Source organism: Cynocephalus volans, chromosome 2, assembly GCF_027409185.1.
Source record: "Cynocephalus volans isolate mCynVol1 chromosome 2, mCynVol1.pri, whole genome shotgun sequence".
Taxonomy (NCBI): Eukaryota; Metazoa; Chordata; class Mammalia; order Dermoptera; family Cynocephalidae; genus Cynocephalus; species Cynocephalus volans.
In genome coordinates, this window is record NC_084461.1 from 212,257,466 (window position 1) to 212,271,843 (window position 14,378).

Here is a 14,378-nt window from a genome sequence, read left to right on the forward strand (position 1 = left end):
GTGGCATCATCAGGGGGCCCAGCCCAGACATCTGGCATCTCCCCTTTTCCCCTCTTCCCCATCCCCATGTCCTATGTTCCCCCATGATGCTGTACTCACCCCCACACTCTCCAGCCCCCCCTGGCCAGCCTCCCCCACTACTGACTCTGAGCAGGCTGTGGACGCTATTGAACAGGATGCTTTCAGTTCTGACGGTTGCTCAGCTAAATAACATCGAATTGTATTACATTTAGGTACAATCAGTGGCCAGAAAGCAAAGGCCTGGGAGAGGGAAGAAACTCCGTTCTGACCAATGTTTAGCACATATTTATGGGGATCCCTCAGTGCTGGGCCAGGTGGAACAAGGCTGTTTCCCATGAAGACCTCCCTGCTTGGAGGATACCAAGCACATCTTCTGTGGGAGGAGCTGAGCACTAGTTACTGATTCCCAGCTGTGTGCACAGTCATGCACTTCCCGAGTTCTCTCCTCCACCTCCCCGAGTCCTGGCTAGCCTGGGTTCTACAGAGAAACCGGAGGCCCCGAAACACACAAACTGCATCCCCAGAACCTGGTGCAGTGAAAATGGCACAAGAATGCTGCGAGAGACCCCAAGAGACTCCCTGCAGAAGGGCAGAGGCTCTGCAAAGAGAACACAGGGACTTGCTCCATGGCTTGGAGCAGAGACTAGAACCCAGTCCAAAGCGCAGACTTTCTCCAGGTCTCCTCGGGGCTGTCCTTGACAAGAGGCATTTAGGTCTCAGAGAAGGGGTGGGATCCGAGGGGAGGAGTTCTAGGAAGTTAACCTGATTCTGGAGCCTGCTTGCCCCTGGTGTTTTCATCAGGCTCAGCACCAGGAGTCCACCCTGGGGACCTCAGACCTTTAGGCAGCATTCCATTATGTGTGCAGCGAGGGCAAGTGCCCCGCATGGATTCCCTCGTTCATTCTGTCCATCTTTCAGCCTCTTTGAGTTATCCACCCCATGTCCAGCATGGCTGCTGCCCAGTACTGAGCAGTGACTGCACTGCAGAGTAACCAGGGTCTGAATGGGAGGTAGGCGGCAGAAACACCAACGCTTTGTAAACGTGCTCGCATCTTCTCCACTTACCTCAACTACCAAGTTGCAGAGTTCATTAAGGACAGGTTTCACAAGCTCTTGGAATTTTCTAAGTGGAAGACAGAATCCTCCCCCGCCCCTGCCACTATGTTTCTATGCATTGATCCTCATCTATTAGTCAATATCACTACCACCTGTACCACCACATGGACTTAAATACCAGCATTCTTAAGTGGCCAAAATGATTTACAAGTGACAGAAAATTTCCAATACGTGTTTTTCCAGTATGAACATTATGCCTTCACTACAGCCCTGTAAGGGGCTGTTATGCCCTTTATATAAGTGAAGAAACTGAGGATAAGGGAGAGAGGGGTTTGCCTTGCCCAGGGAATCACAACTAGTAGCAGGGAAACCCAGATGTCTACTCTCTAAGAATACCTGATCCCAGGATGGGCTTCCTTACTCCACTAGAGTAAAAGGGTCCAGGGGTTCACCACATCCCCAACGGGAGGGCAGAGCTCTCTGGGTCCAGAGGCACCTTTACAAACTCGCCCCTCTGTCTCTTTTTTAATCTTTGGTTTTCTAAATGGAATGACTGGATGGTATATAGGAAAATGCTTTATTCAGAAATGGAAAGATGATATCAAGCCGTTCCTTGCACCAGGTGACTCCCTGGTGTACATAAGGAGAACACAGTGTGGCCGGGATCCCTGGGCCTGCCAGGAGACTGAGCTCAGGCCTCCCTCCTGCTCCCTGGCTGTCCGGGCATCTGGGCAGAGGGGGGAAGTGGCCTTGCCACCAGGTCTGGCTGTGGGGGCCAGCATGAGGCCCCAGCTAAACACACACACTCGGGGGGTGGGGGGAGGTACAGGAGTGCCCCCAGAGGATGGTCAGGCAAGGCCACATGCTGCCCATGGGAGGCAATGGAGAAAGCCTGCTGGAAAACACTGGCCTCCCTCCCCTCCCCAGGCCACACGGTCCTCTGGCTCTAGCCCCCTTTCTCTGTCTTGATCCCTGCCTCTCCTCTGTCTCTGGCCTCCACCCCTCCTTCTCTTTCTCTCTCCTCTCTTTTCCCCACCTACAAACCCCTCTTTGCAAGTTTGGCTCCTCCATGTCCTCCCTCCTTCTCCCTCCCCCTCCCCCCGCATCCTTGCTCCTGGGTTTGAGAATATGCTGGTCTCTCTCTGGCCCTAAAACACAAGTCTAGCCATGTGTCTGTCCCTGTGCCTGGATGTGATGCTCCTGGCATCACAGTCTGGGGAAACCTCCCTAGGTCCTCAGGTGAGGCTGGTTGGTTCCCCAGGCTAGGTGGTCTGACTCCCCATCACCCCCCACCCAGTTATTCCTCCCTAATCTCTGACTTCCCCTCTGACCCCTTGTCTCTCCCCATTTGCTCTCACCGCTGCCTCCTATCCTTAGATGGGCTCCCCCAGCCCATCCCATTTACACCACCCTCCTACTAAACTGCATCGAGAAGCAGAATCAAAACCATCCATAGGGGCCTTTCAAGCTCCCGGTTGGACTGGCTGGAGGGGAGCTCCCAAAGCCCCTGGAGACAAAGACGCCTGGTCCACTTCCACCTCCAAGGCCCAGGAGGAGCCCGTGGGAGGAGCACCACGTTTTCATCCTTTCAACCATCTCCCACCCCATGAGGAGGACAGTGACAAAGTTCTGGTGCTGCAGAGCCAGGGTCGGGGCGACCGTGAAGCAGGAGCAGCAGGGACTAGATGCAAGTGACCTTGGCAAACCCTGCTCCTTCTGGGCTGGAGGAGGAGGCGGGTCCACAAGGGGGGGAGGGGGGACGGGGGCGTGGGGGAGAGACTGATGGGGCCAAGGTCCTTTCTCACTCCCACATACTCCCCTTGGATCTGCAGGGCAAGCCCCGCACGTGTTCCCAGCCGCTGAAGAGGAGCCTCGGGCTGTGCGCAGGGCCAGCCAAGGCGCCCGGCCTGCAGCCGGCTCTCCACGACCGCTATTAGTCCCTCTGCAGGGATGGGTGCAACGAACGAGCGGCGGACCCCTGCTCTGGCCCCTCCAGCTGCCTGACCTTGGGCCAATCCTTTCCCTCTCCAAACCTATTTCCCGTCTCCACACTCCACGCCCATGGGCGGCTTGTAGACTGTCAGTCGGAGGAGAGCCCGGGCCGAGGGTGCCAGCCCCGACTGCGTCCCAACTCTCTGAGTGACCTTGAACACCTCCCCATTTCGGACTTCAGTTTCCCCACCCGCCCGATAGGAAGACGCGCGCCGGCTCCGCTCGCTCCGAGTCCCGCCCGGGCAGGTGTGTCCAAGACTAGATGGGGGACGCGCGGCGGGACTTACCGTCCTCCAGAGACGTGGGCGCTTGGCGGGGACCAAGGTGGCTGTGACCAGCAAGTGAGAGGCAGCCACCACGAGCCCAAAGCCTATGGCCAGCAGGCTGCGCACGGGCAGCAGGGCGTAGGACACGAAGGTGACCAAAAGGAGCTGCCAAACCCCCTGTTCGGCGGCAGCCGGTCCCGCAGCCGCCCCGGCGGGTCCCCCGGCGGGGCCGCCCAGTGCGAAGGGGCAGCAGAGCAGCGCGAAGGTGAGGCTGAAGAGCAGCGCCAGCTGGCCGACCTGCTGCAGCTGGGGCACCTGCAGGGACCGGACGTTGGTGACCACGAGCAGCGCCAGGAAGAGGACGCAGTGCACCGGGTGCGAGCCCTTGGCCAGGCCGGGCGCGGGCCCCGGCGCGCCCAGCAGCTCGGCCAGCGCCAGCGCGCCGGCCAGCAGGGTGAGCACGGCCAGCGCCTTCAGCGTGGCCGCCTGCTCCAGCCGCAGCGTGTAGCCGCGGAACAGCGCCTCCAGCTCGGGGCACGCGAACTCCTCGTCGCACGCCCGGAGCCCGCGCCGACCGCCCGGCCCGGCCGCCCGCTCGGCGCCCCCGGGCTCGCCCGCGCCGCCTCCGCCGCCGCCTCGGCCGCGCGGCGCCCCCGCCATCTCAGCGCCATGCAGCGGCCGCGGCCGCGGGCGCGCCCCTCGCCGGCCCGGGGCGCCGGGGCGCGGGCGGCGGCGCCGGGGCGGGCGGGCGGCGGGCGGCGAGGCGCCGGGGCGCGGGGCGGGCGGAGTTGGGGCGCCGGCTGCCCCGCGCGCGCGCCCCGAGCGCGTCCCCTCCCGCCCGCCGCGCCTGCGCACTGGCGCCCGCCCGCGCCCCGGCCGCGGTCCTCGGCGACGACCGCGTTGCCACAGCCGAGCCCCGGGAGCAGCCGGCCTGGGCGCCCACGGTCCGCGCCCCAACTCTGCGCCCCGCGTCCCCGCCCGCCGGAGGGGCCGCGTGACCTCGGGGATCTGCCTTGCCCTCCTAGCCTCAGTTTCCCCATTGTGTACAACGAAATGCACCCCCTTGGCGTCTCTTGGGAAGTTAAAAATGCTGGAATCCTGCGAAATTCCCCGTGGGGATGGGTGTTAATCCTGCAAAATGTGTGTGCTCCCCTCCGATAAAATCAGACCACTCAATTCGAGAGGAGCGCGCGCTCGACGGCGGACCCAAGGCCGGGACCGTTCGAGGTGGAAAAGTGAAGTCCGAGGCACCCCCGGGTCCCAAAGGAAGGTGGTGGCCTGTAGCGTCTATCCGTGCCACCCCCACGCCCCCGCCCCTCCGCAGTACGCTGGACCCTCCACGCGATCTGCCTTTCCTGGGTTCCTGAGAACCGTTATGCGGGGGCTGGGGGGTCGGGGGGGGAGGTCCGAGAAACAGAGTCCCCGGGAGTCGGCCGAGGGGGTCCCTCTTTAGTGCGAAACTGAGCCTGGGTAAGGTCCTGGCAGTGCTGTGTCCAGGGAAGCAGGTGTGAGGCTGTAGGTACAGGGAGAGAAGGGCGCTGCTCTTTGCCCTAAAGAGGACACCCAAGTGATGGCGAGATGTTTTCTTGGCAGCGGTACAAGTGGCGGGGAAGGTCCTGCTGGCGTGTGAAGACAATCCCGGCGACTAGAGATCCGTGTTTACAGTCCTTCACTGTAAGCAGAGGACTTTTTGCCGGTGCTTCAGGTGCAAGATCTCATGTGGTGCTCAGGATGGCCCCTTGGGGTCGCTGCCTCTGTCCCCCTTTACAGTGAGTATCCCAGGTGACCAGCTCCCTCCAGAGGGCATGCAGAAGTAGAAGGACTGCAGGAAACCTGGGTTCCTCCACCAGGCACGCTTTTTCTCATCCCCTTGATGTGGATGGACCAGGATCCGGGGATCTCACGAAATCATCGAGACCAGGAGGCTAGTCCCCCGCAGGAGGCCCCACCCCAGAAATCAGCAAAATTCGGGCCAGGCATTGGTCTATTTTAGAAGTGCCCCAAAGATTCCAATGGATCTCAGAGATTCCAACACGGCTGCCCCATGTAGTTACATGTGCGCTAGGATTAGAATTTGAGGCATTTCCATTTTCTTTAGTCAGTATTAGGCTGAACTACATGAAGTTGACATTTTTGTAAAAGGTACAAACTGGTCCCATTACTCTTCAATATGTTTCAATCTGATAGTTGTAGAGGACAATGCCTCTGGTCTTTTCCTAGGGTAGGTGCACTTTCCACCCCTTGTCCCCAATAACTTACACCAAAGGCCCTCAGCAAACAGGAGACCACCTGGTCCCTACTGGAGTAGCCTCCCCAGCAGAGTCATCTCCTCTGTGAAGCCTTCCTGGCTCTTTCTGGCACAGCTGGTTCCTTTCTCCCAAGTCTACAATCTTCCATGAAAGCACATACCCTCCTATCTGTAGCCCCATTTTCTGTTCATTTGTTTTCCTCTACTCTCTGAGCTAAAGCCACTGGAGAGCAGCAACTAGCTCTGGGAAGATCTCCTGAAATCCTTGCTTGTCGCTGACTTGGTAAAGCACCATCTTCCATCATCAGGTCCCCTGCTCATCTCCAAATAGTAGCAAAGTCTGCAAGATCTTTCTTTTCCAGTATCAGATGTAGATTCTCTTGTTCAAGAGTGTAGTGTATTTTTATATCCTAATGATTTTATGAAAACAAAACTGAATAATATCTAAAAATGATCAAACTACATGAAAACGAAAGGAGTATGATAAAGTTATCTGGGTGCAAAGTTCACAAATAAATAGCACCATATTGCACCTGTTTTGTCTCTCCACTCTTCTCTCACTCAAAAAATTTCATTGGCAGGATTGGCATCAGTTGCTTTCAAAATAGCCTGAAAGCATTTATATTAGGGTTTGGATGGAAAGAGGTTTGCTCATGTTGATGGTACCCTTTGCTTACTGCCACACGTGCTAGTCGTACCTAATAAAGTACCCAGGACTACATGATGTGTACTTCACATGTCATTCTCGGTTCAGTCATCCTGGACTCCCCATGGCATCTTGGAAAGCAGATTTTATTGCCCTTGTTTTGTTGATGCAGAAGCAGAGACCCAGATTTGCTCCAGAGCAGATCCCAGGTTACAGAGGGGTCACACCAGAGTTTGCAGGGAGTGTGGGGCCTCACTCAAACCCATGGTTAAACCCTTGGAGGGGCAAGAGTCCATAACTGTTCTTGTCAGTGATGCACGCTTAACTGCTAATAATATGTTAATACTCTCTTCCATTTGCCAGATTGGAAGGAGAAGGCCTGCAAATGGGCAGTTTGCAGGCAGAGATAACAGGGAGGTTATCTGAGATACAATGAAGTGTTAGCACCCTGTGCTCTTGGTGGGTGTCATGAGTTGAATTGTGTCCCCTCCAAAATTCATATGCTGAAGTCCTAACCCCCAACACCTCATAACGAGACCTTACCTGGAATTACGGTTGTTGCAGATGTTATTAGTTAACATGAGGTCACACTGGAGTAGTGTGGCTCCTCACCTTTATAAGGACTGGTGTCCTTATACAAAAGGGGAACTTTAGACACAGACACGTACTCAGGGAGAATGCCATGTGAAGACTGGAGTGATGCTGCCATGGCCAAGGAACCACCAGAAGCCAGAAGGGAAGCCTGGCACAGATTCTTCCAAGAAATCAACCCTGCTAACACTTTGGTCTGGGACTTACAGCCTCCAAGACTGTGAAAGAATAAATGTCTGTTGTTTAAGCCACACAGTCTGCAGTACTTTGTTATGGCAGCCCAGACTGACTGATGCACCTCGCATATGGTCTGTCCTGGATAGTATTCCATGCTGCAGTGGGTAAATATTGAGCAACAGCCAAGGATCTTCAAGGATCACAATGAGAAAGTCTGCTCTTCTGGGGAGTACCCACCTCCCCCACCACAGGCCAGAAAACAGAGAGACACGTTGTGTCTGCATGTCTGGGGAACAAGATTTCAGTCACTGCCTGGTAACCACAGATACACCTCCCTCTCCATAAGTACAAATTCATAGGACAATTTGGGCCTGCTTGTTCATGTGGGGGTGGGGAGGTGGGCTTGTAGTCCTCTTCTTCTTTAGTACCAAAGGCTAGTGCCTCGTTCAAGACAGGAGTATGGTTCTTCTTGCTGCAGTCACACTGCCCAGCATCCCTGGGCTTTTCACCCTTCATCAATCTCTCCTGTCCATCTTTGCATTGGAGCTTCACAACTGCCAAGGACCCTGGCCTTTTGAGAAACTACATGGATTGCCAGGATCATGGGAGTGCTGTGGGGTGGGCCCAGCCGGGAGCCTCAGCCCATGTCTAGCTCATGGCCACCGCAGCAGGGACCACATGGTGTCATGGATAAAAGAGTGTGGACCCCTGAGTTGTTCTTGCTGGGCTAATGTCTCAGCATTACCCTGCCTGCTGCGTAATTTTGAGCAAGTTACTCAACCTCTCTGTGCTTCATCTCCTCCTCTGTGGATTGGGGATTCAGTGCTTATCTCCCAGGGTTATTAGAAGGAAGGCCTACATGCACATAAAGCCCACAAGTGTCATTCAAACTCCTGAGATAATTGTATTGATTTAGGCACTCTGGACATTGACTGTAATAGCCAAAGAAGTCAGCTAACCCAGCTGGAACTGAGGGGAAGGGGTCCTAGAGGTAAAAGCAGGTGCTGTAGTGGGATGAGGGGATGGATAATGAATCAGCAGACACCCACTATGCGCAAGGCAGCAGGTCTGGTCTCACTGCTGTGGCCATTGAGCGTCACTGGTCCTGCACTGCAGGATGTTCCCTTGCGTCTCTGGAAGAAGACTGAATGGGAGGTGACTGCAGCTTCGGACTTAGCGTTCTCGACACTGGGCCAGGGTCTTGGGCTGGCCTATGAAAAGCCAGGCATCAGATAAACATCTGACTGTATGTCCCCGTTTGCAGAGAGAGCCAGCTGGAGGAAGTCTGTGTATCGTCCTTGTCTCTTAGGATTTGGTATTGAGCAGAGCAAACATGGCCCCTCCATCAGGACTTCTGCCTGGGAGGGAGAGGCAGATGCTAATCCAGTCATCCTAAATATGTGATCCTAAATGTGACCAGGGCCACAAGGGCTTGGGCATGGCTTGGGCATGGCTTGGGCGTGACTGTCCAGGTGGCACCTGATCAGCACCTGCCCCTCCCACTGCTCTCTGAGACGTTGATGAGGAGGCAAGTGCCAAGAGGTACACTCAAGTGGGGCATGGGGAGTTTGGACCAGGGTAGGCTGTGCAAACAGAGGGAATGCAGCAGATTGATTTAGGATTATCGCCTTACATGAGGAGCCGAAAGGTGTTGAGGCCATGCTGGGCTCTGTGGAGGGTGCCCAGACCCCACAGAAGAACAGGCTAGAGGCAGAGCAGGGAGACCTGTATTGCCAGAGCTCTGGAGGCCCAGTACCCAACATGGGGCCATGACGCAGGGTGGGCAGAGCCTACTCTCCCCTCCTGCACAGAGCTGGAGTCCCTGTGAGGTTTCTGTGTCATCCTGGTGAGACATACGTGGTCTTACCACGGATCAGGGTGGAAGGGCCTGGGTGACCTCGGGAGGGAGGCTGTGGTCCAGGGCTGGAGGCTTTGCATCAGGGTGTCCTCAAGCCCCCTGATCTCACTCAGCCACAGCTGGAGAGGCCTCTGGACATGGGCCCGTGTGTAATGTGGGTGCTGACCCCCATAATTCTATGAGTGAGTCATGTACAACGAGGTTGGCCTCATGTAGCCCCAATCCTGCTGCCTCCTGGCACAACCTGGTCCCCTGAGGTCAGCATAACATTCTCTACCATGCCTTGCGGGAAAGCCAGCAACCCCAGCATTTGCAGGGGAATGGGGCTCACATTCCTTTGATGGCCCTAGCTCCCACCTTCTCCCCCTCATACCTTTACCCCCACAAGGCATGGCGGAGTGAAGCTCTTCTGCATAGCACTGCTCAGGGGAGGTATTTTAAACTGCACTTAAGATGCGATCTCCTAACCTTTCATTTGCCAGGACTCCTCTGGCCACAGTGTGTCAGCTCCTTGTGGCCCCTTGAGCCCCTCTGAAAGGCCTCCTTCCCCTCCGATGGAGACAGCAGGTCACTCCAGCCCCCCATGCTGCTCAGGTTTTCCTAAGGCAGAGCCATCTTCCCTGAGGCATGTCACATGCCCCTCAAGAGCCCAAAGCAAGTGCATCCTGTTCCTATTCTTTTTAAATTATGATTTCTTTCTACTAAATTCAAAAGAAATCATTCACTGCAGGTGAGCTGGGGAGCACCAAATCTCTGCTTCCATATTTTCTGAGAGCGTAGGCGAGCTGTCCCACCTGGTGGTGACCGTGTTGTGTGCTCTGTCCTTGCTAAGTTCCCTGGGGCTCTGCAGCATGTCCTGGGATGCAGGAACATGGTGCTCACAGGGGACTTTGCCAGTTCCTGATCACAGAGGCCCATCCCAGCCTAACTGCTGCACAGCTTCCCATCAGGGAGGTTGGCCCCAAGTGCAGTTTCCCTGGACAGGTTTTTGCTTGTCCCAGATTGTCTTGGGGACGCCTGCTGTCTTTATAGATGGTGCCCAGTCTTTGCCACATGTCCTCACGTCACCATATGTCATATGAGGGACAGCGATTATGGGCCGCGGCACTGGGACGGCAGGAGCAGCTGCTCCAGTCACCTTCCCCAGGGAGCACTACTGAGGAGCATGTGCACAGCGGCACTGCCGCTCTCACGCTTGCTTCCAGCGCCTCCTGGTCAGCTTCAAACCACATCCACACAGTTCCCTCAGGGACGACACTGAGTGGTAATGTTTGGAATCTGCTGGACACAGGGAGTGTATCAGTCAGGATTCTCTAGAGAAACCAAACCAATTGTGTGTGTGTGAGTGTGTGTGTGTGTGTGTGTGTGTGTGTGTGTGTGTGTGTGTGTGTGTGTGTGAGATTTATTTAGGGAATTGGTTCATGAAGTTATGGAGGATGGCCAGGGAGAGCTGATGTTGCAGTTCAAGTCCAATGACTACCTGCTGAAGAATTCCCTCTTGCTTGGGGCAGGTCAGCACCTTCGTTCTACTCAGGTCTTCAGCTGATTGGATGATGCCCACCTACATTATGGAGGCCCATCTGCTTTACTCTACGTCCACAGATTTAAATGTTAATCTCATCCAAAAACACTCTCACAGACACACCCAGAATAACATTTGGCCAAATATCTGGCACTGTGGCCAGCAAAGTTGACACATGAAATTAACCATCATCAAACTCCATTTGGAGTTTGGCCAAAGTCACCAGAAAGGAAAAGATTGTCAATGCGGCCACTGTATTTTCCTCAATCAGAATCAGCCCATGTGGTTTGTCAGTGAGCAAATTGTTTAAAATTAGAAATGTCCTCCCAAGTCCAAAGCTTGAGGCTTGTAAGCTGAAGGTGACATTGATCTAGTGTCCTTCTTTTGAGCATCCATGTAAGGGTGGGAGGAAGGACAGAGTCTCATTGTGGACACGGCCCATTAGAAGGCTGCTGCTTGGCTTCAAGGGAAAAGGCTGGGGAGGCGGACAAGAAACCACAGGATGCCCTGAGCCTATCTCCCTCTCACCAGCATCTTCGCTTTTAAGGAACTAGGGCTGGGCTTCCCCAGTCATGGGTCCCTCTGATGGTCAGCTGAGCTGGGTCGGCTCCGGGTGCATGCCCATCCACACCTCCCTGGCAGCATCTTCCCGGCCCTCGAGCTGACCCGAGATGTGTGCACTTCCAGCCGGAGCTGTGTGTGCCAGGATCTCCCAGGCAGAAGGAAACCTGTGAGAAAGGTCCACACACTCCCCAAGGATGTGGAGCACCAGGTTCTGGAGACACAGGTAGGTAGGGAAGCCTCCACCCTGCCTCCAGGAGCTCACAGTCCAATGGGGGGAAAAGAGGGAAAGCAGCAGCATCTAGGGTGCTCACCTCTGATGCTGGAGGCAACATGGGCTGTCAGGGCTCAGAGAAGGGAGCCCTTCCCACGGGGAGGTACCCAAGAGGGCTGTGGGCAGGTGAGGTGCCAGGTGTGCACCTGAGCAAGAGTGGGGTCCCCTGCTGGGTGATGACAGCAGGAAGGGACCTTGAGTTCTCGAGTGACTTTCGGGTCAATAATGCTCTTGGTAACAGAGCAGGCTATGTCACCCTCTCCCCAGTAGCTCTCCCCACCCCCCATGAATCATTCACAACGGGGACAAAAGGCAATGGGAATAAGGAGTGCTCAGGTACTTCCCCAAAGCCCCTGCCCAGACTCAGTTATTTATAGTGACGCTGGGGATCTAAGCGGAGGAGCGTTAAATGGATTTGTGTAAACCATCCTGGGGCTGAAGATGGGGAGGAGGCAGATTCACCCTGAAATGTGCTGGGAAAATATTTAAAATAAGGTCTGGCTTGGGAGAGCGGAGCAGAGCGGAAACTCGGCTCTGACAGCTGCGTCTGAACGGCCAGAGGAGCTTCAGCCTGAGGATTTGCACTAAAAATAGAATCGCTGGCTTGTGGGTAGAGAATTTGACCCAATTAGAGATTACCAGTTTCAGGAATTACTGGAAAAGAAATCTCATTAAATAGGTTAAATATAGGAGCCTGAAGCTTAAAAGGCCATTTGGGATTAAAAGGAAAACCAAAACTCCAGAAAGATTTTAAAATAAATTTTGCACCTCCTTTAGGGGAAGGGGACTTGGACTCTAAAACGCAGCCGCTGCACTGAAGGGACCTGAGATATGGACTCCTGGAGCACCACATTTTACGGAGAGGGCCAAAGGCTCTTCCAGAGCCACATCTGGACCCTGTGCCCAGCGAGGTCCCCACTGGCTACTGTGGGGTTTCTAGGTAGCCCAGCTCTTCTTGTACCAAAGAGCCAGGGATGGGGCAGCAGTTCTGACAACGCTTAACAGTGGTGACAATGCTCAAGCCAGGACACAGTGACCATGAACCCCAACCCCACCCAGCCTGTCCTGGATTCTCTGAAACTCCAAGGCACTGCGTACCCTGCCCAGGAACAGGTGGCCACACTCCATGCCTCCCTCTCCTCCCCATATCCAATCTGTCACCAGGTCCTACAGATCCTGTCCTCAAAATGCCTTCTTCATCTGCATCTCCGCTCCACACGCCTGTGGTTGCCTGCACAGTCAGGTCTTCCTGGTGCTGCCAGGACCATTGGAACCATGGCTCCTCCCTCCCACCACCCAGTCACCCATTTCCCCTGAAATGTGGAGAGGGTCTTATCCGTGTCTTGCTCTTAAGAAAAAATTAGCTTCCTAGTGCCTCAAGACATCCCTTAAAGTGTGTTTGTACAACACACAAATCCTGAGAAAAAGGAAAAACTGTGTGAATGCATTGGAGAGATGTTGCAGGCAGGAAATCCATTAACCTTCGTTTACGGCAGCATTTCCGAATTATTTGACCTTGAAACACCTAATGGCATACGATGTATCACAAGAATAGTCTGGGCAATGCTGGACAGTGTGCAGGTCGCCCACAGCCCTTACTTGGGATTTTTGACCTGTCAGTTCCTTGCATTCTCCTCTATACCTTGTTATTCCACCTTCGAGACTGGGTTCTTTCCAAATCTCTTTTCCTCTTAGCAGAGTATATAGGAAACACCAACTGTCTCATCTGGATACTACACACACAACACAGAACACTTTTTGTCACCAAAAATGCATAGGTTTCCCCACACCAACCAATTCCCTGACACCAGCTGGTGTCCTATAATTCCACCCAGTTCTGACACTATCTCCCTGGAGTGAGCACAGACCCCACAGATTAAGGGCTCAGTCTCACAACATGCCCCCACTTCAGACGCTGATCACAAGTAGTAGGTCCCCTGGTTACCCACACTTCTGTCTGACTTGGCCATAGATCAGAGGTTCTCATGACCCCCTTTTCAGTTTCCATCATTTGCTAGAGTGAGGCTCACAAAACCCAGGAAAACAGTTTACTTACTAGGTTATCCGTTTATCACAAAAGATATATTAAAGGATAAAAATGAACAGCCAGATAAAGAGATATATAGAGTGATGTCCAGAAGGGTCAGGGGAGCCTGAAAAGTTATGGGGTCCACTGCCCTCCCAGCTCTTTGGTGTGTTCTTGTCCATCAACCCATAAGACCTCCAACCCATCCTTTGGGGGGTTTATGGAGGTTTCACTACAGGGCATGATTGATTAAATCATTGGTCATTGGTGATGAACTCAACCTCCAGCCCCTCTTGCCTCCCCACCTCCCCAGAGGTAGAGGGGTGGGGATGAAGAGTCCAACCCTCCAATTCCAAAGTTGGTTACACTGGCAGTTAGCCCTCATCCTGAGACTATGCAGGAGTCCCCAGCCATCAGCCATCTCCTCAGCATGCAAAGACACTTCCCACTTTGGTGATTCCATGATTTTAGGAGCTGCGTGCCAGGAAACAGGGGCAGATACCACATGTATATTTCTTATTGGTCCACACAGAGTTTTACCCGTTGCATTGGGAAACCTTTTCACTACAACTTAAAGGACTGGAAGCCCAGAGCTGCGGGGTTGGTTTACCCAATTCTTTGCCTGGTCCCAAGGCCCAAATTGTGTTTTCCAGACACCAAAAGGGAGACCCAGCAGAGGGGAAAGATGTCCCCCTGTGTCTCATGTCATTTCCAGGTCAGCTCTGCCCACCAGGCAGGAAAGACAGCCGGGTGGCCCCCAGTCCACATACTCATGTTCATCACTGAAAAGGAGACAGCCTCCCTCTCAGCATTCCCTTAAACTTCTGCCAAGAGTCTTCATGACCCTGCCATGGTCATGTGCTTACCGCTGGGACAATGACTGTGACCAGGGTATTCAGAGCGTGGGTCATGTGTGCGCCCTGAGGCAAGGGCTGGTCAGGGAGACACATAGAAAGGCGATGCCACATTGGAACCACATGGACTGGGGAAGATCTGGAGCTGGTACTGTAAACACAAGCATTGCATCCACTGTTGGAGGGCCAGCTCAACTCCCTCTTTATGGAAGGTGACCCCTCATTGCCCCACACAGACCCCACGCCACCCCCACCACCATCCCTCCAGCCTCACCACTCTGTAGTG

General features: G+C 54.5%; 1 protein-coding gene across 1 annotated transcript in view; it reads right to left on the reverse strand.

Annotated features, from left to right (window-relative positions):
• Positions 1–3,995, reverse strand: part of ADCY1 (adenylate cyclase 1) — a 125,014-nt gene extending 121,019 nt beyond the window's left edge. The window contains exon 1 of the mRNA XM_063087523.1: positions 3,357–3,995. Within this exon, the coding sequence (XP_062943593.1) occupies positions 3,357–3,995 (639 nt within the window). The remainder of the gene's footprint in view (positions 1–3,356) is intronic.
• Between the last annotated feature and the right edge of the window lie 10,383 nt (positions 3,996–14,378).